The following is a 24,174-nucleotide window of genomic DNA, read 5'->3' as shown; positions in this document are numbered from 1 at the left end:
CCCTAACCCGGAAGTCCTACGCACGCACACGAGGAAACGGTCCGCCCGGGAACCTCAGACTATCCGCGCGCCAACAGATTCTGGTGGGAGGTCACACGTAAAGTGTCCAACCGCCTCCTCCCCCGTCGCGTGGTACTGACTGGTTTCGCCCCGCCCTTTGTGACTCGGTTGCCATGTACCCATGTCACGCGCTGAACCCTTGTTTCGCGGGCCCCTGCATCACATGGTGTGCTGGCAGTTCCGCTTCCGTTGGGGCGCCCTCTCGTGCTGGCTCGCGTTTCCCGCCTTGTGCCATCGGGCGATGGAGGCTGTGACCGGAGATACTGAGCCAGCTGGCGGCTGCGCGGGGGGCCCGGAGGAGCCTGTGGTCTCCCTGGCCGACGTGCTGGCTGAGAACGAGGAGCTCGAGAAGGAGGCGCGGGCGGTGCTGGGGGGGAGCGACCACGAGCGTTGCAGCTACTCCCAGGTGAGGGGGCGGGGGTGGGTTGGGCCAGCGGAGGGACTGGAGCCTGTGGCACGCGGGGAGGAAGCGGCGGCGGCTGGGACGGGGCGGAGGCAGCTGCGCGAGGAGTCTGGGAGGCAGAGGGGGGAGAGAGGGGGCCTGAGGCGCACGCAGGCCGAACGGGGTGGGTGTGGCGAGGCAAAGTGGGGAGGCTTCTTCCATTTCCTGTGAAAGGGGGGGGGCTGTTGGACCAGATCTCAGTAAGTGCCAACGGGGGTATTTGGTGCCCCTTTCCTTTACTCAGTGCCCGTTTGTAGCAAGCTCAGTGCGAAGGCGGAACAAAGGAGATGGGGCAGAGGAAGAGATCCAACGTTTTTGCCTCTGAGAGGGTGCCCTGTGTGCTCTTTTTCCCTCCCAACGCAGGGTTATCAGGTCAATAGTGAGGCCTCATATCACCCCAGCTGAAGAGTCCACTCAGCCAGACAAAACTTGGGGAACATCAAGGTGCTGGCCTCTTAACTGTTCTTTAGGGGTGTGTCTACATATGCCCCTCCCTTTGGAAGGGGCATGTTAATGAGGCACTTTGAAGCAGGTTAATGAGGTGCTGACGTGTATATTCAGCATATCATTAACATAATAGCAACCAGTGATGCTTTGAAAGTGCTGCTTTGGAAATGCAGACTGGCTGTATAGGTGAGATTGCTTTGAAATAAACCCCACATTTTGAAATTCCCTTATTCCAAATTTGTTTTGGAATAAGTGAATTTTGAAGTTTGGTGCTTATTTCCAAGTGCTCACATCTATACAGCCAGTCAGCATTTCAAAAGCAACACTTGCAAAGCACAACTGGCTGCTGTTGTGCTAATGAGATGCTGAATATGCATATAAATACTTCATTAACCTGTTCCAAAGTGCCTCATTAGCATAAGCTTTCCAAAGGGAGGGCCACGTGTAGACGCAGCTTAGGTAAGTAAAGGACTCTGTCCAGAGTACTATTTCTGGCTCTGAACTCACTTAAACTATACTTTCCTCCCTATCTAACAAATTATTCCACTTACAGTTTCTACAAACGTGGAGTGTGGTTCATGAGGGGCAAATGTTGGTGAGAGTCAGCATTTGTCATGTATTGCAAGCTCTTTGTCTTGAAAAAATACTGTATTTCCAGCAACAGGATACATATCTCCACATCTTCACTACATTTAATCTGTCTTCTTTTAAAGAGCTATTCAGAGGTCAGCACTTTGGACTACAAGAGGGCACTCAGCAGCTTTGTGAATGACCTGATTAAATGCCATGTCTGTGTTTTGCACCTAACGCCAGTTTGCCAACCAAACACTAACTTACCCCTATCTCTAGTTCTTCTGGCACAAACAGCATTTACTCCTTCACTTCAATTGCAAATTATTGGTGCAGCTCTCTATTTCTATCATTTATTTTGTCTTTGTAGGGCGCTGTAAAAAGACAAGCCTTGTATGCCTGCAGTACTTGCACTCCACCAGGAGAAGAACCAGCAGGGATCTGTTTAGCCTGCAGTTATGAATGCCATGGCACACACAAGTTATTTGAACTATATACAAAAAGGTAAAGCTTTTTCAGAGAAGGGAGATTTCAGATTTTTTTTCTGACTCACTTCTCTTTTTGCCACGTTTTGAATAAATAAAGCATTACACCAAGAAGTAGTTTATGCCATTATGCTAAGTGCCTGTCGTATTTAAAAAGTGCTGTTCTGTGTTGTGGTATACATTCACTGGTTGCAGAGGCAGAAATGGCACTGAAGAGGTGCTTGCCACATTTGAGTCTTTTCATTAAAGAAATTGCTATGTGGGTTTGGGGGGAGTGGGTTTCAGGAACTAAAACAGTAGCTTTGATCTCAAAAAGTTATTTTGAAAGTACAGATTGTGTTTTTGTCTGTTACATTCTAAAATGTTTGCTCTTACATGCTTTATATGTAGTTTTATTTATTGTAGAGGACTTTCTAAATATTACGGCCCACCAGGACCACCTGAATTAAGAAAAAATGTAGTGTTCACAGTTAATCATTGGCATACAAATACATCTGAGGTAGAATATAGTGGCTGTTCAGCAAAGCACAATACTACTGTCCAACAGTGTAGGTTAAATGAAGACGAATGTTTGAATATATTAGGTCAAAATTATCAGAATATATTTAAACTGCATCTCTGATAGGCAGACCAATGGCAAAAAGGAGAATTTTCCCAGAGCATCTCAACTAATCCTCTTCTCCCTCTTCCTCCCCATGCACTTAATACAGGCATGTCAGTGTGATCTTGAATGATCATAAGTGGGAGGGAATTCAGCTGGATGCCTCATCCAAAAGAAAGTATCTCCAGTAAAACAGGTTCCTGTGATATCTTGGTGACTTAGGTCCCAGTCTTGCAAACACTAACACGTGCTCACCTTTATGCATGTGAGTAGTTACAGCAGCAACAAATTAGATTTTCCATTGATGTTTCCCAAACAAATATTGATGCAACTCAACAATGTGAAGTTGAGACCTAATGGGATCACAGCAGGAGTTTGGTAAGGGTTCCAGGACAGTCTAGCCAATTCTCACAAATGTTTTTGTTTAAATAACTTGTTAGACCATTTCAAAGTTCTAAATAAGGAGCACTTCTAAGAATAAGGCATTATTTAAGACAGCATGAGCAGTCTGAACTACTCTATCTCTTCTTTCCAGAAACTTCCGCTGTGACTGTGGAAACAGCAAATTCAAAAATTTGCAGTGCAAGTTATTTCCAGTAAGTTTAGACATTGCTATCTTAACAATATAAATCACAGATGGGGATATCTTAAAAAAAAATCTGAAGTTTTCAGAGCTGAAATGTAGAATCCTAAAAGACACTTAAGATATGTGTTTCCTTTGTAGCAGAGCAGCATGTGGGTTATGTCTTAGGAAGTTAGAATGGAACAGGAATTGTCTTTTGTTTGTTATACAACCGGTCAAGAATGTTTATATTTTTTCACCAAGCTGTACATTAAAGCAGTTATCCTGTTTTCCTTCTAGGAAAAGGGAAAAGTGAATTCAGGCAATAAGTATAATCACAACTTCTATGGATTGTACTGTGTTTGTAAAAGACCTTATCCTGATCCTGAAGATGAGGTAAGAAATGTACGACCAATAATAAATGCTATGCTTAAATGCAAAGACTCTTTCATCTACAGCTGTGGTCATCATATTCTTCCACAGAATGAAAAAGCAGTCAAGTAGCACTTTAAAGGCTAACAAAATAATTTATTGGGTGAGCTTTCGTGGGACAGACCCACTTCTTCAGACCATAGCCATACCAGAACAGACTTAATATTTAAGGCATAGAGAACCAAAAATAGTAATCAAGGTTGACAAATCAGAAAAAAAATTATCAAGGTGAGCAAATCAGAGGGGTGTGTGTCAAGAATTAGATTAAGCCAAGTATGCAAAAGAGCCTCTATAATGACCCAGAAAATTCGCATTCTGGTTCAAACCACGTGTTTAATGTGTTGATTCACCTTGACAATTTTTTTTTCCTGATTTGTCAACCTTGATTACTATTAGCCTGTTCTGGTATGGGTGTGGTCTAAAGAAGTGGGTCTGTCCCACGAAAGCTCATCTAATAAATTATTTTGTTAATCTTTAAAGTGCTACTTTATTGCTTTTTTGTTTTGATGGTAAATAGACTAGCAAGGCTTTCTCTCTATTACTCTTCTACAGAATGGATTTCCATCAAAAGACAGTTACCTTATCTGTCGTATTATTTGTGTCAATCATTTAATATAGCCTGTATTTGTATAGTGTTTTAAAGAGTAAAGTGTTAAGCCTTGAAGGTATACAAAGCAGATGGGCAATAAATTAATGCTGTTTCTTCATTCATAACTTAAACAAAGGGCCCATCCCCAGCTACAAATAAAATGATATAACTTTTTCCTCCCACATCCTGATCAAATAATTCTTGTGTGTTAAACTTGGATTTCGAATTATATTGTTATTACCATGCCTTAATTATATATTTTGTTCACCTGAAAATTTAAAATAATAAAAATTCCTGAGATTATTAAACTACAGAGTAGTGTCTCTAAGAACTGAATGATAAAAAATAGAGCTATTAAGCAAGATTAGAGGATTATTGGTCTCCAGAATTGGGTATTTCTGATAACTGCTTGCATGCTTAGAATTTGCAGGCTGTGGCAGTTTGAACTACAGCATCACATTGATTGGATGCAGAGGGAGCACACAGCTCTCACACTCAGTGTTCTGTGCAATCCCTGCGTACCTCTGTTCATGTCCCTGCTTCATGTGCATGTCACTTTAGTAACACTGGAAGGGAGAAAAAAAAAAAACTATGGAAATGAGCAAAATCTGGCAACCCCTCACTCGGGCATCGGTAACCCAATTGTATGTCGGGTCACACACAGAACCTTGTTGGGCCACAGGTTGCCTACCACTGGTCTAGTTTCTTCATTTTGTACCTGAAAGGCTAGTTGTGGGTGTTTTCAACTTCACTACGTCTTTCAATATCACATACTTAGCAAAATTTCATAACTACGTACAACAGCATCTGCAATCCCATTTGATACTAATGTTTAGCAGATCAAGACTTTCAGAATGGGACTTCACGAGGCGTACTTTGTATATAACATATGATTACATTACTGTGATAAGTACAGGATGTCTTGTGGTGCAGAATGTCACAGAGCCTATTTGTTTAACAGAAAAATTTTGCTGGATAATTTAGAATCTCTAGTCATCAGAATGTAAAAGTTACATAGTGCTTCAAAACTGGCTGGTGTGGTAGTAAGTATTTATAATGGCCATGCAATGTAAGTAGCTCAGTGTGGAAAGTGACTCATTTATATGTTCTTCAGAATACTCACACTTAAATAAAGGTCTGTGAGAAACTTCAAAGGTTGATGATATTTCTTATAATATGTAACCATTCTTCTAGATCCCAGATGAAATGATCCAGTGCATAGTTTGTGAAGACTGGTTCCATGGAAGGGTAAGGATATGCATTTAACAAAACTGTCATCTTGCATGGAAATAAGCTAAAATCAGTTTTTTTCTCATGGTAAATATTACTTTGAAAGGTAGGTACGGCTCTCTTGAGAATTAGGCAAGAACAATCAGATTAGTTTTTTTTCAGGCATGTCTGCAATCCTGATGATGATGAACTAATGTCCAGAACGGAGAGGACCTCTACTTTATTCAAAGTTGCTTTTAATGTATAAACTAGTCCTATAAAGTGGCTATAGACATCTAAAACTTACATGTTTTATGGGAAACTTGTGAAAGATAGCATTGAATTGGAATTGGAAAAGGTTATTGAGCACACCATTATCAATTCTGATTATGATCTGTGGTGAATGGAGACTCCTTTGATGGGTCATGGATTTACAGCCACGTTTATGTGGGTAAGAGGGAACAAGGTGCATGGTCAGTGTCCAATTAGGAACATTAGACAAATTTTTTTTTTCAAGGCAAATGTACATCAAGGCACACAATTACCAATGAAAGTAAATGGGAGTTTGGGGTTTACGTGATATTTTTGCCTTTGAAAACTCCCTTTTTAATGCAGGATAGGGGGTTTTATGTCAGTAAGGATAGATAGTGAAATTCCAAGCCAGACAGAAGTATGTACAGGTTGAACCTCTGAAGTCCAGCACCCTTGGCACCTGACTGGTGCTGAATGAGAGAATTTGCTGGACTGTGGGAACTCAGTATTGTCTAGCAGCATTAGCAACACTTCCACTGCTTACTGGACTCTTAGAATATATTTAGGAGTAAATTGGAGCTAACTAACAGCACAGAACACAGAGCCAGGACTGGCAGTTTTAAAAAAAAAAAAGTTTATGGGACCATGGGAAGCTTGGCCACACCAAAGATAAGTGGTCATCTAGCTAACTAAAATGATGCCAGATTAGAAGTGTTGGTGGACTAGAGAGTTTCAATCTGTAGACTGATTGCAAGTCCTGGAATAAAGATGCGAAATAGGAATATTGTTGGTGTAATGTACCTCAATTAAGCTGACTGAAAGTCTATAATTACAGGATTTTTTTCTAAATAATGTTTGTATTAGATATTAAGTATTATTGGTTGATATTCTAGCTTTAACTATAAAAATAATTAAAATATGCTAAAAGAAGATTGGTTATTTATTGTAAACACCTTGATGATTCTCACCAGTTTGAAGACTGTTCAGATTTTGTATTTTTTACATTGCTCCCATACTGAAGCTGAAGGATATTATGTTTTTATAAAACTTGTTAAACAAGGAAAGAATCTCAGATTACTAAATAAGTGGGCTACTTAAAACTGCAGTGTTAGGGAGCTGTTGTATTAGGCTAGGCAAGGTGTGGTAGCATCCATAAGAATTCCTGCTGTCTTGACTGCTGGAGTCCAGATTTTGTGGGGTTTGAGATGTGAAAAGAGGTTAATAATAGGGAGACATTCCTTAAATTTGATTGGTGCTCTCTTATCTTCTAGCAGTATAGATTCTGGGTTTGGGGGACAATACACTGAAAATGGAAATACTTATAAGATGAGGGAAAAGGTGGTCATGGTGCTTGTTTTTTCTATCACTAACACTAGGTTAAAAATACTCTGTAGAATTTATTAAATTGCAGCTAATATATCTCTGTCACGTGTTTCTTCTTGGCAGCACCTTGGTGCAGTTCCCCCTGACAGTGGGGACTTTCATGAGATGGTGTGCCAGGCCTGCATGAATTGCTGTGCTTTTCTTTGGGCGTATGCTTCACAGTTCGCAGGTAAAATTAGGAGAGCTGTACGAATATTTTTATTGTATAAATTGCACAAATGCAGCTGATTTAAATCTCATAATCCTATCCAAGAGGAATGCAGATATTTCTGATAAGGCTGAAGAAACTGTATTAACTAATTGCATAAAAACCTCATGTAATATAGTTGCTTATGCAACAGCTTTAGGTTTTGTGCTTTATAAAAACAAGGAAGGCCTTATTCTTAATATTTATTAGGTGTAATCCTTAATTTGAAAAAAGTTTATAACAAATGTATATTGTCATTGAGTGTCTATGGTAAATACCTCATAAAGACTTGATGCTTGTCCCCAAGGAGTTTGTGTTCTAAGCTAAATCAAAACTGAAAAGACTTTATTGTAGTCGAGCAGGGATGGTGTATAGGGAAACAGAAGTTTGGGGAGCAGTGAGGTTTGAGTTGCACTGGATGGACCTGAAGGGTGACTTTGCCAAGGCTTGGACCTTGTATTGAATGGAAATGAAGAGTTCTCTTTTTTGCTCTGTTTGGGACATGGTCTCTTCTAGGGATATTAGCCGAGCAATTGTCTAATCAAAACAAATACAATAGTTCTAATGCTCTTTGTGTATGTTTTTTGGGGTTTAGAAATAATGTAGGAGCTAGAAAGAAAGGGAATTATCTTCTCTTTTTCATACAAATTAGATTACTTTGCTCCACAATAGATGGCTAGCTGAACACGCTAATGTCTAAAAGGGTGATTATGACCTGCTTAGGCCATTAAAAATTGGTCATCTTGGGATGTGTCTAAAGAGATGTACAAGGATTTTGTACATGGAATTTTCTTGCATAAATAAAGCATTTACTGTATCTGTCACTGTAACTGAAAAAAATTTAACTGGGATTTACCTCCCACCCACCCCGCTCAGTTTTGCCACATCTTCATGTGCATGCATCCTACTGGTGGTTTCAGGGCTTCCGACAGCTGGGACTGCCTCAGCACGTACCTCTTCCTCTGCAGCCTGCCTCAAGCTGCATCTGCTGTTAGGTGCATAGTCATCCGGAGGTGGAGCCTGGAGGAGGCTATGGAACATGGTGAGGAGGACATGTAGTTCAGCATGTCGTGGAGAAGGGCTCTGTGTTCCACCTGCATCTTCTGGGCCTCTACCAGGCACCTCAGGAGCTTTGCTTGCTGTCCCATGAGCCTCAAGGTATCTTCCTGACTCCGGGCTTCACATTCTCTGAATGTTCTTTTCTCATCACCTTCCATTTGCCTTTCCTCATGCTCCCCTCATTCTCTCCTGCAGTGTTGTTCTCCTCCATGCATGTAATGGCACCCTGGTCTTACAAGAGGATTGCATTTGTTTGAAGAACATTTCATCCTGAGTCCATTTTTGTCTCTAGCTCTGTGATAGATGAACAGCTGCAGGAGCTGTGGGGGATGTATACAAAGGGTGCACCCACCGTGACAAAAAAACTGAAGGGCAGACTTTCTGCAAGATATGTTGTAGAATGAACTGAACTGAAGCCTTTCCGCTCCTACATCTTGGAGCATAGGCCATTGATGACCATTTGCCAGCATCCCCTGTCCTGGGCTATCTTTGCCAGTTCTGACCAGGCATAGGCCATCTTTCTAGTGTCTGCCTTCAGGTCTCTATGCCAGATGTTTCTTGTATGCCCTCTTTTCCTTCTGGATTCCAACTCAAGACTTGCCTTGTGATGTTGCTAGTTGTTTTTCTGAGGGTGTTCCAATCCTCCCTCTTTTCCTGATTTTTTTGAGCAGTAAATTGGTGGGTAAGTTGCCACAGGTCTTGGTTGTTAATGATATATGGCCAGTGGATCCGGAGGATTTTACAGAGGCAATTATTAATGAACGTCTGGATATTGTTGACTGTGTTGTTTGCCACGTTAAATTGCAGAATATGCAAAGTAAACTCATGAAAGAACATCTGTCCAGAACAATAGACAATGTATGGTTTATGTATGAGGCCAAAGTTACGCTTTTAAGCAGCCATGATGTGGCAGGTGCAGCACAGTGGTCTGAAGGAAGCGGCTTAGATTCTATTTTCTTGCATGCATGAGGAACAGATCGGGGGTCATTGTACTGTTTCTGCTTTGAAACTATGAAATCCTGAAGCTGTGCAAGCTTTCTGTTTGCAAGGGGGAGGCCATAGTGATGTGGTGGCAAGGCAGGACTGGGTGTCTCACAGTTGTTGTGTTAGCACTTCCCTGGCTTTTACTGGAAGAGTGAAACTTTCCTTTCCCTCAGGAACAGGCAGAGGGGAGAACAGAGGGGCCAGGCTATGCATGGCAGCAGGGCTGGGGCTTTTGTGATTATCTGTTTGGTGTTTCCCACCCCACTTTGCCAGGAGAGTGTAACTTTTCCTTCCCACAGGAACCTATGGAGGGGAGGGGATGCAGGTCCTGGGCTGGCCACAGCAGCAGAGGTGAGGCTCTCTGTTGCCATGTGTTTGGCACCCCACTTCTTTGCCAGTGGAGTGCAACTTTCCCTCCTTCTCACATGAGCCTGTAGATGAGACAGGCAGGAAGGGGGGGCCAGGTGTGACTGCAGGGCAAGGGCTCACACTGTGCCTCTCTGGGGATAAGCAAACAGAGGTGACTTCCCCCTGCTTCATCCAAATAGCCATGCACAATGTCAGTCTTCTCTGAACCTAAGAGAATAAGGAGCAGATGCTGACTGAATGTGGCCAGAAACCTGGACCTTATGCTGCAGTGACGACAGATCACTTACTGCTGGATGGGCGCGGAAGGGTGTCCTATCATGGAGAATGGAATAGGGCAGGCCTCCCCAGAAACCTTCTGAGAAGGATGAAAGAGTATCTCTATGGGAGCTTTGTGAGATGTGCAGGGAGGGTTTCAAACTGTTCCTGGGTGATCTCTCTCCTGTCCTCCATTTCTAGCCTTTGACAAACAGAGGATAGGGACACCATTCCTGGCTAATAGCCATTGATGGACCTAACCTCCATGGATTTCTTGAGCTCTTCTTTGAAGCACGTGAACGTCCTGGTTTTCACAACATCCTCTGGCAAGGAGTTCAAGCAGTGCACTGCAGGCCCATGGAAGAAAAATTTCCATGTTAGTTTTAAACCTGCTACCCATTAATTTCATTTGGTGACCCCCAGTTCTTATGTTAAAAATAACTTCTTGTTCACGTTTTCCGTACCTTTCACGATCTTATAGACCTCTATCATATCCCCCCGCTTAGTCTCCTCTTTTCTAAACTGAAAAGTCCCCATCTTTGTTGCCCTTTTCTGTACCTTTTTCAATGTCAATAGCTCTTTCTTGAGGTGAGGTGACATCTGTGTGTGGTATTCAAGATATGGGCATGCAGTGGATTTACATAGAGGCAATAAGATAGAGAATAACACAGAGACTATCCCCTTTTTATTGATTCTTTACATGTTGTTTGCTTTTAGACTGCTGCTACACTGAGTGGATGTTTTCAGAGAATTGTCCACAATGACTCCAAGAACTCTAGAGTAGTTATAGCTAAATTAGTCCCCAATTCCCCTAACACACTTCTAGCGTCACACGTTAGATCACACCCAATTGCTTTAATCCACTTGTATCATGATTAAAAATATGAACTCACCAGAAGAGTCCTCCTTACCACTGTAGTGTGGCAGCAACATGCCCTGGGAGGAGAGGATCAGCTCCAAAGTTTAAAAAAAAAAAGGTCAACAGGTGAATGGAACAGCCATTATCATCATCATCAAGGCCGTGTCTACACGTGCCCCAAACTTCGAAATGGCCACGCAAATGGCCATTTCGAAGTTTACTAATGAAGTGCTGAAATGCATATTCAGCGCTTCATTAGCATGCGGGCGGCAGCGGCGCTTCGAAATTGATGCAGCTCGCTTCTGCGCGTCTCATCCCGACGGGGCTCCTTTTCGAAAGGACCCCGCCTACTTCAAAGTCCCCTTATTCCCATGAGCTCATGGGAAGTAGGCGGGGTCCTTTCGAAAAGGAGCCCCAGCGGGACGAGATGCGCGGCAGCAAGCTGCGTCAATTTCGAAGTGCCGCTGCTGCCCGCATGCTAATGAAGCGCTGAATATGCATTTCAGCGTTTCATTAGTAAACTTCAAAATGGCCATTTGTGTGGCCATTTCGAAGTTTGGGGCACGTGTAGACGTAGCCCAACTGTGTTTTTCCTGCTGTTGTCTGAGGCTGCCTGAGAATGTCTTGGGAGGTATCTAGGGATGATGGTTGGGGTTTCCCCTCACCAGAATCCCATGCAGCTGCTCATGGAAATGACGTGTTTGTGGTGATGATGCAGGCCATTTTGTTTGCCTCCTTTCTCTTCTAGTATGTCTGCCTGAACTTCTTTATTTTCACAAGACGCTGCTGGCTGTCCCTGGTGTATTCTTTATCCACCATGCTGTGATCTTGGCATAGATACCAATGTTTCTTTTGCTGCTTAGTAGTTCTGTCAGCCCAGATTCATCCTCCCCCATGCTCCCCCAACCTACTTACCAGGGCCAGGATCTCCTGCATGATCCATGCCGGAGTTTGTCTGTGACCTGTGGCACTCATGGTCAGATGTGCAGCTGAGGTCTGCTGACTGCTCCTATCCCCACTCTGGCCAACAGGAAATGAAATTCAAACTTTTCTAGGCCTTTTTCTAAGCACCTGGAGAGTAGCAGAGCTGAAAGTGCTGGCCATGATGGTTACACTGGGGCACTATGGGACAGCTCCTGGAGGCCAAGAGTGTTGAGTTTCACAGCATTGCATCTGCCCTACCTGAAGTCGATCATGTAAGCTCAAGTTTAGCATTACTCCTCGTGAAAAGTGGGAGTACTGAAATTGACCGTAGCCCTTAAAGTTGGTGGAACAGGCTTGTTGGTGTGGCTGAGTTCGACTTTCAGGATGAAGGCACAATGAACGTTTTCTGCTTTGGAAGTGAGAAGACACAAAGAACTTAGGCAGTTTAAGTCAGTCTTTCAGTTAAAAAATAAACCGATTTGTTGTGTAACATTATTTTTGGGGTATTAGGAGGTTGATTACAGTATTAAGCAATTTTATCATTGTTTTGTAAGTTAAGGTCCCCAGATCGCTCTAGAAGACATCCTCTTTTTTATTAAAGTGTATAGGGCAATTTGAGCACTTCTGTGACATTAGTTTCACTTGAAAGAGATTCTGGAACTGATTTGTCTGGCAAGATTATGTTCTTATGGATACACATTTTCTAGTTCCTACTGTGACCAAAGTAACATCTCTTGAAGATGAAAGGATTGTGCTGAATGTCCAGGAAACTGAAGAGCAGAACAGAGAAATCAAAAAGGAAAGTGGAGGAGATCACCCAGGGAAGATCAAGGAGGAAGAGCAAATAGAGCAATTTAATGAACCGTCTACTAGTTCTGGTTCTAAATGTCCAGAGGTAAAGCACACGTTTTTCTTCTTGTCTTTTGTTCCCTCTCTACTTAGTGTGGACAAAACTCTTCTTTTTGGATTCTCTGAAGGGAAACACATTTTGTGCTCTTTCAATATTTCATTTAATACACAAATGTTGAGTAGTAAGTCAGTGCTTTTTTGTGCTGCTAATGAGTACACACTTCCCTCATTTAACGAGTATTTTACGTACGCGTACTCAGTGAAACAAGGGGGACACACACTTACCTTTGTTCACTATGCGAGTGAACTTCCCTAGCTGAGCTGGGGGTGGGGAGACCAGCAGCCTCTGCCCAGCCTGCTCCCAACACTCCCCGTGCGGCAACTCCCTGCACCGCCCCCCCCCCCGCCCAGCCCGGTCCCAACACTCCCCCAGTCTGCAGCTCCCCCCATCCAGCCCACTCCCAATACCCACTCTGGCCTGGTCCCTGAACCCCCAGCCCATCGCACCACCCCTTGGGTACTGCTGCTGCAGCCTGGAGGAACAAGCTGCCATCTACTCCACTGGCGCTGCCACCAGGTTTTAACCTTCCCTCCCGTTCATGGCCCCAAACTGTCCCCAGACTTTAACCCTCTGAAACCCCCACTCCCCACCAAAGTTCACTTACCTTTCAGAAGCAGCAACACGTGCTGCCACTCCTTCCCCAAGTTAGGAGCACTAGGAACCAATCGGAGACTTTTACATGTATTTTAATGGTAATTTAGTGTCCTCTTACAAGTTTTCACCTACGAGCAGAAAGTTGGGAACCAGTTGTGCGCATACGGCAAGGGATGAGTATAGTGGCACCTTGGCAGCCCCAGCCATGGGAGTTGCTGGGGGTGGGGAAGGCCTTTTACAAAAAAGGCACTGGTAGTAATTTTTGCTGCCTCTGCTACAGTAGACATGGCAGTAAATACCAAATGTGAAAGATTTAATAGTCAGTTAATTAGCCAAATAGTCTAGGGCATACAAGAATGTAGTAGTCTCAGCAAATACCTTCCATTCCTCTTACATCTTCCCTTTTGTTGCTTGATCAGCCTGAAATCACTTCTAAATTTGTTTTCTAATGTGGAAGTACCACCCCAATGCAAGAGTGCATCAGGCTAGCACAGATTTAATTTCTAAAGCCCTGTACTGCATTTGCGTTCAATCTGATGCTGATTTGTAAGAAGAATAATTTAATTTAGAATGTAACAGAGTAGTAGCTGTGTTCGTCTGTATTCTAACAAAACAAAAACAGTCATGTAGCACTTTAAAGATGAACAAAATGATTTATTAGGCGATGCACTTTTGTGGGACAGACCCACTTCTTCAGATGTATTCCCACAAAAGCTCATCACCCATTAATTTAGAATGTGAACACCATTAGCAGTTTTAGCTGATTCTCCCGAGTATACAGCAGTATCCTAATATGAACTTTACTTCGAACATCACATTAGGGACCTTTTAAACAAAAAAAAAAAAAAAAAAAGATAAAAGCAGGACAGTATTGTAGCTACCTAAAGGGCTTGTCTTCACTGCCGTGAAGATCAACCCAGTCAGGGTTGATCTTCTGGAGTTGGATTTCACGCATCAGGTAAAGGTGTGCAAAGTTGATCTCTTTTGGGGTTGGCAAGTGACCCCTGTATACTTTGCTGTCACAATGAGTAAGGGAGGTCAACTGGAAAAACACTGCTGTCAACCCTCCTCAGTGAAGATAGTCAAGTAAGTCTATTTCCAATACATTGATTCCAGCTACGCAATTGCCGTAGCTAGAATTGCATATCTGAAATTGATTTATTTTCCTAGTATAGACCAAGCCTTAGAAAAGGACACGCTAGATAAACCTGAATTAAATCCTAACAGAGAGAGAGCCGTGTTAGTCTATATTCTATTTTGTTAGTCTTTAAAGTGCTACTGGACTGTCTTTTTGTTTTGACTGAATTAAATCCATTTGAAATAAAATAGTCATGATAAACACTGACTTGTTTCATTTTAATTCAGACAGGTTCAAAGAGTGATGAACCGGTCTGTAAGCTGCGAGAACTCCAGACCAAGCAGTTTCTGAAGAAGGATGCTGCTACCTTTTGGCCATCTAACTGGCGGAGTAAACTGTGCACATGCAAAGACTGTTTAGTATGTATACATTTGTTTTCTGGGCTAACATTTACATCAGCTCCTTGGGGACTTTACTGAGAGAAGTAAAATCATATTTTCTGTTATAAAACTTGCTTGCTCTGAGTTTAATTATCTACCAGAAAACATTACACAAACGTAAGAAGACAAGCGTGGACCTTATCTGATAACTGTCTTGCCTTTACAATTAATAGTATAAAATAGCCCGTGAGCATTTTGTATTTATTTACCTACTGTCTAAAATAAGCAAATTCCTGGAAGCTTTCAGAAGAAGGGGCTGAAATACTTACTAATATAAAACAATGTGATAAATATTATTTCTTTGGGAGAGGATGGTATATGGTCTAAAGTTTGTAAACTGGAAAATAACATTTTACTTTATCCTTCAGAAAATGTATTCAGAACTGGATGTCCAGTTCCTGATTGACGAATGTGACACTGTCTTGGCCTATGAGAATAAAGGTACAAGTGACCAGGAAACAGACAGGAGAGATCCTTTAATGGACACACTTAATAGCATGAACAGAGTCCAGCAAGTAGAACTCATCTGCGGTAAATATAATTTCATTTTGGAAATTCAACACAGCATTTTAAATATGTATCTTACGTAAAGATGATATTTAAGGGACCTCTTACTTAAACAGCAACTGTACTTTAAGGTATCTTTTTAAAGTGACTGTTTAACCAACCTTCAGAAATATTTCTGTAGAAAACCTTTGAATGTTTTTGTCTTGAGCCTATTCTTAGTTGTTGCTGTTTTCATTAAGGAAGCAGATGGTATAGAAGCTTGTGTTTGTTTCCTAATTCAGGAAGTTGGCAGTGTTCTGGCAATGGTAATTCCTTCTTTAAAGGTGACATGTTAATATTAGTTAGCTTTGTTTTCTGTGTTCATATATTAGATGTACATATCCTCAGCAGTGGAATATAATTTCTTTGCCCTTTGCAGCAGTCAGTATAAGTAGATAATAGGCAGGGAAGGGTAAGAGTGAAAAGCAATGGGAATAAATGAGGCAGTCAAGCAGTCGCTTAATTTTACTGTTTTTTGCTTTTTATACACGTTATTTTATGAGGTGGCTGTCAGCTTTGGGGAAGATGGAATTTCCTACTGGTGTTTTATGTCTGTGGAGTAGACACACACACTGGTTCAGTGTCTATGGACAGTGAAGATGAAAAATGGGGCAACAATTCCTCAGCAATAGGCTGTACTATATCTGACATGTTTGAGCATATCTGGGCCAACAAGCCAGTGTCCTGGGTCATAAATTAGGGCTCCTACGCAGAAGACTTTGTCAGTTGCATCAGCTCATGTTCTTACTTCTTTTCTGAAGAACACAAGGTACCAGTGTGAATGTATTGTACTTCAGAGCAGAATGTGTTCTGATCCTGTGAACTTCAGCTAATAAATCCTTAAGGGTTTGAACAAATGAAGTTCACTTTACATATACAGAGCAGCTAATACAGATGTATTACTTTACTCCTAAGATTTGATTCTTAGGTTTGCTGTGTCCTTAAAATGTCTCCCTAATCTTGTTTTTCTCAGCACGGGGGAATTCTCTTATGTAGGAAACATCTGTAGGTGAAGCCAGGCATAAGGGTGTTGTCAGTGTGTGTTTCCATGCTTGGTTGCTCCTACAAATTGGCGTTCAGGTTTTAAAATTTACAAGAATAGGTCTGATTCCTTGATTCTTCCTCAGTTAACTCTCATTCAGAAAGATACACATTGCTCTATGTAACTTGCTGTGGACAGGTTCCTTGTGATTCTGGTAAGGAATTGGTGTACTGAGATGAAGACTTTTCAAGTCCTGGCAATGTAATCAGTGTCCCATCTTTTCCAGTCCATCTCATTGTGTTGGTAGCACTTAGCTGCCCAGGCTAGTGAAGCTCAGCCTATGCAAGAATTCCCAAAACCTACAAGATACTTTTTGCATGTTGTTTGTTATCAAATTAATGTAGATTCAGACAATTAAGCATATATATTAAGCTAATGTAAGTCCAGAAAAAGTGCTTGTGAGCTTATTTAAATCTGTCACAACTCCCTGTCCGGTAGCAAAACACAATACCAAATGGAGTGCTGCATGAGGCTCGAATCTCACTAAAGCTAATAGTGGCTCAAGATGCTGTCTTGTAACCATGGCAATTTACCACATCATGCAGTCAGTTTATAAAAGTGTTGCTGTGGTAACCACTGTTCAAAGCCATGATAGGATTGTAGCAGTTAACGTCAGTTCAGAACTTGGTGATATGTTTGGAATTTGAGATTTTAAAATTTTCCCTAATGGCTTCTGTAGAAAATGATGACAAGACCTGGGAGGGGGGATTTTCACTAAGAGCCCAAGAAGGGAGATGCTTAATCATTAAGGAAAGCAGAATAACACCAGCACTGGAGGTCTTGAAGGAAGATGGGAAAAGAATATGGCAATTTCAAACATCCTAGTACAATATCCATAAATGGCTAACAAGCAGCACTATGCACAGCAGATTATACCGTTGGCCATGTTTTTGCTTCTTTCAGCTAAGGAAAAAAAGGGCTAATGAACATTACTGTGACTGGAAGAAAATGTCACAAAGCACCTCTGTGTATAGCTCATCACAAGAGCACATAAATGAAGTTTTCTTGAAATGCGTAGAACGGGCAAGTGCCCCTTATGGCTACGTTTCGTAAGCAAAGGCACCTTGCCATCTTAGAACACAACAAGAAAAAGTCAGATTTTGAAGCAACTGATATCAGTTGTTATATCTTATTTCTCACTTGTCAGTTTTCACTTGTGCTGTGTGGACATGGAAGGACAGACACAGGAGTACCTCATGGGTTTTAAAAATGTCAGTGCACATTTAAACACAGTTGCTTTGAAACAAGTTGCGTATTCAGTGTTAAAATACAACTACCAAAGAGAACTCGTCTGATTCATTTGGTGATGCTGTAGTGTTTGCTGGGGAGCAGGGAGATCTGCAAACCCTAATTAAAAAAGAGGCTCCACATGCTCTATTTGTGCATAGTTTTACCCACTAATTAGATCTAATTCTTCAGCAAGGAATATATTCCAGTGTATTCAAGAAACCCATGGCTTTTTTGCAACCTTGGAAGACATCTCCATGGTTTTTTACATGTTCAGTCAAACCAAAGTGAACTGCAGGATCAAACTGTGGGCCAAAGAATATCTTCCATTTCTGTAGTTGGATGGACATCAAAACAGTAGAGTTCTGTATGCATTGTTTCAGAAAGTAAAGTATTTCTGTGCAGACTATTCCTGGAGATTGTTGATGGCAGTGGTTGGGACAGAGGAGCATAGCGACAAGCAATAGGATGCCTTACAAAACTAAAAAAACTTACAGGTTCTTTTCTTAGTATATTCCGATCATAACATCTTTACCATCACTGACCTTCTCAGTGATGTTCTTCAGAAAAAGGCTGTTGATCTAGATTACTGAAATTTGCGACTGCACTCAGCTGTCACAAGTATTGGTGATCTGCATAGAGGAGTTCAAAGAAGTGTGTAATGTGGTAGCCATTAGCCTCATGGACTTACCTTCACCTCCACAAAAGCTTGGGCTGGATTTGGAAGATAGATCCTCTGAAGATGGTCAGACAACATATTTACAACTGTATAATGAAATCACTTATCATTCTGCTGCTGTGTCTCAGGTTTGTAAAACACAAAGGTTCTCTGCTTTACTGCACTATTGAACATATTCGGATTTCAGCAAACAGTGCCCTACGGATTTTTATGGCAGCTACCTTGATTGACAGTCTCAAAAATGAGTTTGGTGTCATTTTCAAAGATGAGCAGTTTCAGAAACGTTCTGCTACTGACATGCTGCATCTACTGAAACAGGGCTCTGGGAGGTGCCTAAGGAAATGTACCACTTCTTTGTTTGCTTAGTTGCTACTACACCAACAATAACAGTGTGTGAAAAGCACCTTTTCTTGCTCTAAACACATTGACAGGCTTATGGAATACAATGGATCAGGGTTGTCTTAATGCACTGACCACAACATCCATTGAAAAACAACTGCTGTCTACCTGGCATGATATTGCACACTTCACTTCAAAAGAAGAAATATCGTCACTATGTGGTCAGCTTTATGGATGTTAACATTTAACCTGTTAACCTTACTCTAAATGGAGGAGACTTACCTGTTACACTTAACTGGTAGGGGCTGGAGAGGGTGCTCTGGTCAGGCTAGAGTAATCAGTGTTCACAGTGGCTGCGGAGAGAAGGGATACGGCTTGGAGAACTGGTTCGGCTAGAGTGGCCACCCTGCTGTGGGCAGGGGCACTTCAGCCTACAGTGCTCCTGGGCCAGGCTGCTGCGGACAAGGGCTGCTCTGGCTGTGCTGTCTTCGCCCCCAACCCCTAGGGCAGTGCCACACCGTGGTCACAAATGTGCACACTGGGCCACAGCAGCCCTGGTCCCACAGCAGTCCCTATCTATGGTGAGGGGGGAATGGGAGGGGCCACACCCCCCACATGTTTAGGCAGTTTAAATTTAATGTTTAACTGGTTAACTAATGAAACGGGCTTTTACATCTTTAGTAATCTTATTTCGTTTAATGGATACATAACTGTTTCTTGCTGTGACATGAAATGTTGGGAAATGAGTCTTGTTTTTAAAGCAAATATACCACTGAATAATGTATAAATTCTGATTTACCAGTTGATTATAAAACCTTTGTTTTTGAAGCAGTTTTTTGAGCTGTGGTGTTTAAAGTGATCTTCTACTCTTTATCTTAGCTAGTGGGATTATACCATATAGTGACTCCTGACTGAGTGTGTGCTTTTGTTAAAGGTATATAAAATTAACAGAACGTCAATTTGTTATTCTAAACATAAGCTCAGCTTTCAAATTAGTATGAAAATATCTCAACTGTTTGTTTGGAATTACTCTGTAAACCAATTAATTTAAAATGAAGTTTTCTGTTTAGTTCATGATACTGTAGCCATTGAGTCATTGCTAGGGATGGGTAATAACTTGATTTGTGCCTCTTCTGTCAAAGTCACTTGCCATCGTTGCTCACAGCTCTAACAGCAGCTTCTGTCTAAAGTGGAGTTATTGAGATTTAAGAACCACGTTAGGATAAACTCTTCCCATAGTTTTGTTAATGTATAATCTAAATTGAAATCCCTTTACTGAGGGCAAGTCTAGTCAGGTACTAGTTATTGAGAGGGGATAATAGCAAGCAGTCATTGAAGCAGACAGTTGAATTTTTTTCTACTTTTCCTTCCAGAATACAACGATTTAAAGACAGAACTGAGCGACTACCTCAGGAGATTTGCAGATGAAGGAACAGTAAGCTATAAAATCAAAGTTTTTAAAAAATACATTTAGTGACATAGGTAAATTACCATATTTTGGGGGGTAGGGGGAGAGAACAGGAGAATGGAAGTAGATGTCATCTGTTTTTCAGTAAGTTGAAAAAATGCATGTGCTGTAAAGGAAGGGTTTGAGAGACTGCTTGGGCTCTTTAGTAATTGTGAACATAAGGTCTGCTTATCTTCACATATTTCTGTTTTGTAACAACCCTTTTTAATCTGACTTTTCTGCATAAATATCAAGTCTTGTTTGTTCTGTATCAGCCCAGAACAGATGTTACTAGCACGAGAGAGCTGTATTAGTCTGTATTCTATCAGAACAAAAAAGCAGTCATGTAGCACTTAAGACTAAATAATTTATTAGGTGAGCTTTTGTGGGAAAGACCCACTTTTTCTGGTAAGGCTATGATCTGAAGAAGTGGGTCTGTCCCACGAAAACCCATCACCTAATAAATTGTTAGTCATTAAAGTGCTACATGGCTGCTTTTTTTTATTTGATCTGTTCAATCATACTTTATATAGGTCTCTAGAGCCCATTGTCAGTAAGCAGTAGGACTTACACCTTAAACTTCCTTTGTACTTTTAAGGCCATGTTTAGGCTTTTCTTTCTCTCCCCCCCCCCCCCCCAACTATCTCAGCTGAGACATTTTGGTACCATTCTTTTTTTTTTTTTTTTTTTTCCCCCTAATTTGGCTGAATTGTGGGCACTATGTATTCAATTATATAGTCTTCATCTCACTACAGTCCTACTGACATCTTTCATTTTTGTTTGCAGTCTTGTAACAATCTTGGTCTCTTGTTATTTGAGAGGAAAAGGGGGGAGGTAACTTTTTTTTATTGAACCTATGTTAGTGAAAAACTTTAGAGACAAACTCTGTGTAAACTCATAACTTGTCTGTTTCACTAGTGGAGGTTTTTGCAATAAACAGGTTACTTTACTCAGCCTGTTTCACTATTGTAATTAGAGTTCCTGATAGATTGTAATAGCTAGGACAAGCATTATATACATTTTACTACTTTTCCTTTCAGGCCGCTCTTTTTGCCAGGAAATATTGATGTTCATATGCTTTTATTGTGAAGTATTTAATGGATGGAACAGGACCATTGTTCTTAAATTGTTTGTGCTGCATTGTGTTGTGTGTTGCAAATATGGTTCTCAGAAACTTCTCATGTAATTGAGTCTGTTCTGGTCTGGCTATGGTCTGAAGAAGGGGGTCTGTCCCACGAAAGCTCACCTGTTTAAATTAGTTTGTCTTTAAAGTGCTACGTGACTGCTTTTTTGCTGTCATGTAATAGTTCGCTGATATTTTGGCCTTTTCCAATCTGTTTTATTGTATGTTTGTCACATTGTTGGTTTCATTTTATTTTCAGGTTGTTAAAAGAGAGGACATTCAGCAATTCTTTGAAGAATTTCAGTCACGCAAGAGAAGGCGGACAAATAGGATGCAGTACTATTGCAGTTAGAAAAAGCTTTGACTTTCATAAGGACAAATGGAAAAAATATCCTTCAGTTAACAGAAGCAGCACCTTTGCTAATATGACCATTTTCCATAAATCCTGCTTTCCAGGAAGCCTCCTCCAGCTTTGCTCATTCACTCTGTTCCATAAAACTTCTTACTTTTGTAGTGTATACATATATTTAACTTAGATACAGGTGTATTGCATCACAGATTATCATGCTGATTTCCTACGGTGTCAGTATACTTAACAGTTCATAAGCTGGTTTTGTTTGAGTGAATAGGTCTTTAAAGCACTTTGTCCTTTTTAGCTTTTGACATTTTCAGCTATACCATACTAAAAATGAGAGCACAGAAGCTTGTGTGTCAGGAAGAAATTTACATTAGTGTGGTATAGTGTTGCTTTGTTGGTCTGAATACTTCCGTTCTAACTCTTCTGGGTGCAGTGGTATTATTGTAAGTTTCTAATACAAAGGCAAAGAGTTCCTATTGACCTGGAATATTTAACCAGAGTATATGATTGGCATAGTTCTCTAACTGTTAAAGATATGTTTAAACCTTAGGGGAGAGATCACAACTAATAGTCCCTGTGTTTAACATGAACTTAAATTGGATTGTATGTGCACAGATTTGTTACTGTGGAAGTGGGTTTTCTGGGTAGGAGGAGATAAAGGAATCATGGATTTGTCTTCAAGCAACAGCCTATGGCATTAATATTTTTATTACATTTTTTAGGAAAAATTGGTTCATTTCATTGTATGTTAACATCTTACATTAATAGAATGGCAGTCAATTTTATCCTCTCACTAGAATGTAAATAGACTGCTAAATGTGGGATGACACTAACAGGTTGCAAACTAAGCTTTTGGGAGGTTTAAAAACTGACCTACCATAAGTTGCTCTAGTTTCTAAATGTTAGAGAAAGGAATTCATCACCTGAATTTACACTGCTGCAACTAGGTTTTAAAATACTAAGTAACTTCTGATCTTTTTGGAAGCACTGTACTGATTGGATTTAAGACTATCTACAGCTGAAGTCCTGAATACAAAATTTAACTATCAGGAGTTATGTTAGTTTAAAAACCACAAGTGAGATTCTTGAGGCAATCTTCACATTGGTTAATGTTAAACTCCCACTTAATACGTACAGTGCTTGAAAGGGGTACATATTTTCCCAGGAGGCTACTTTTACATCAACCATATTGCTTTGTTTTTAAATTTGTCCTTTACTGCTCTTCTCCTGTGTATTTTGCTTGACTGCCTCCTTTGTAAAGCCTAGTTTAATTAGTTTTATGTAGATATGACAAGTTGCTTTTAAAACTATATTTCTGGGTACTGTATGCTTTTGCAGAATTTGTTACTGGAGTTGAACTGCATATCTAACTCAATGATTCTGTAAAATTTAATAAAATTACTGTTCAGACAATCTGAATGCATTGTTGCTTTTAGAGTTACTGTTGCACAGTTTTTGTGCATCCAATTCAAATGGAGTATCTTTCAACCTAGGAATAAGTGTGTGTGGGGGGGTGTATGTCTTTAGCCAAGTTCCTGTACATGATCATGAGACTGCTGCTGTACAGAGAAATCAGAGACAAGGACAACTGATTCAGAAAGTAACTAGGTACCTCCTCCAATCCTCTTCAAGCAGTCACTCCAACCAGAAGTTAACATCATCAAGTAAGTATACTTGGTTTTTAAACAACTTCAGTTTTTTCCCAAAAGATCATATCAAGCAAGTGCATCTAAGAACTATGGAAGACTCATATCCTCAAATAAAAATTACTTTTCAACCAAGAACTTTGTGTCGTGGAAGTCTTTTTAAATGTTTAAGGAACAACTGCAAATTCTCCATGAAATTAATGTTCTGTTGGGTGAATGTCTTCAAACTATTTTGTTCTCTTCAGGATTAAATGTCGTTTAGGTCAAGGGTCAAGTCCTTTGCCTTCACTAGAACTAGTCACCTACATAAAAGGAAGATCAGCCCTTCCAGCATAGATATGGAAGTTCACTTACCCAAATAAAACCTTGTAAAAATACTAATTAATGAGTAAAATCACTACTTTTGAATTCTGATGCACTCATTAGGCTGCATCACAGCTTTGAAGTTTAAAACATCCTAAGAAACTATCATCTACTTTCCTCCAGGAAGACCCTTGTACTTGAGACCCTTGACTATAAATCAAGACAGCGATGATGATGATGATGGAGATGTGCTCTATTCTTCCAATAAGTCAACAGCACGCAGATGGATATGAAACCATTGTCCTCGGTGGCTAAACTGAAAAGACTTTACACAAGAACTTTCTATACAAGCCATTTATTTGAAATGCCAACTATATGTAGGATAAAGTCATGTTGCATGCTTCTTAGCAACAATAGAAAAATAGAACCAGTGAAAACCTTTTTTACAACTGTAATGATACTCAAAAGAGAAATGTATTGTTTTACAATGCATCACACAAGACTAGAATTCAAGTTTGGAGGTATCTAAATAAAATACTATTTTTAAAAAAACCCTATGTACAATTGAAGCGTAAACAAGTTTTACAAAGTACTGGTTATGCAGGTTGTAGAAAAAACACTTGCATAGGACATGAAGTCAGTTTAAGAAAATTTTCTGAGCCTTTAACATTGAAGGCACTTGACTACCAGTTAACAGCACAAGGACAATAAACAAAATGTAACATTGCAGAAGGCAAGGCCACCTTCCTGAAGTAGTGCTAGGACATCCCAAC

The 24,174-nt window shown here is 40.7% G+C and overlaps 1 protein-coding gene across 1 annotated transcript; it reads left to right on the top strand.

The window, feature by feature from the left end:
• The first annotated feature begins 109 nt into the window (after positions 1–109).
• Positions 110–22,865, top strand: UBR7 (ubiquitin protein ligase E3 component n-recognin 7). The gene is given in 12 exon segments (XM_074996593.1): positions 110–466; positions 1,890–2,023; positions 3,141–3,201; positions 3,468–3,563; positions 5,383–5,436; positions 7,096–7,201; positions 12,377–12,564; positions 14,539–14,670; positions 15,060–15,222; positions 19,898–19,959; positions 21,354–21,420; positions 21,423–22,865. Coding segments are annotated over 12 exon segments (1,449 nt in total). The 5' UTR covers positions 110–181; the 3' UTR covers positions 21,524–22,865.
• Positions 22,866–24,174: the final 1,309 nt, after the last annotated feature.

This window comes from Carettochelys insculpta, chromosome 6, assembly GCF_033958435.1.
Source record: "Carettochelys insculpta isolate YL-2023 chromosome 6, ASM3395843v1, whole genome shotgun sequence".
In the NCBI taxonomy this organism is placed as follows: domain Eukaryota; kingdom Metazoa; phylum Chordata; order Testudines; family Carettochelyidae; genus Carettochelys; species Carettochelys insculpta.
The sequence above is the reverse complement of the archived record's forward strand: the minus strand, read 5'-3'. Positions and strand labels throughout refer to the sequence as shown.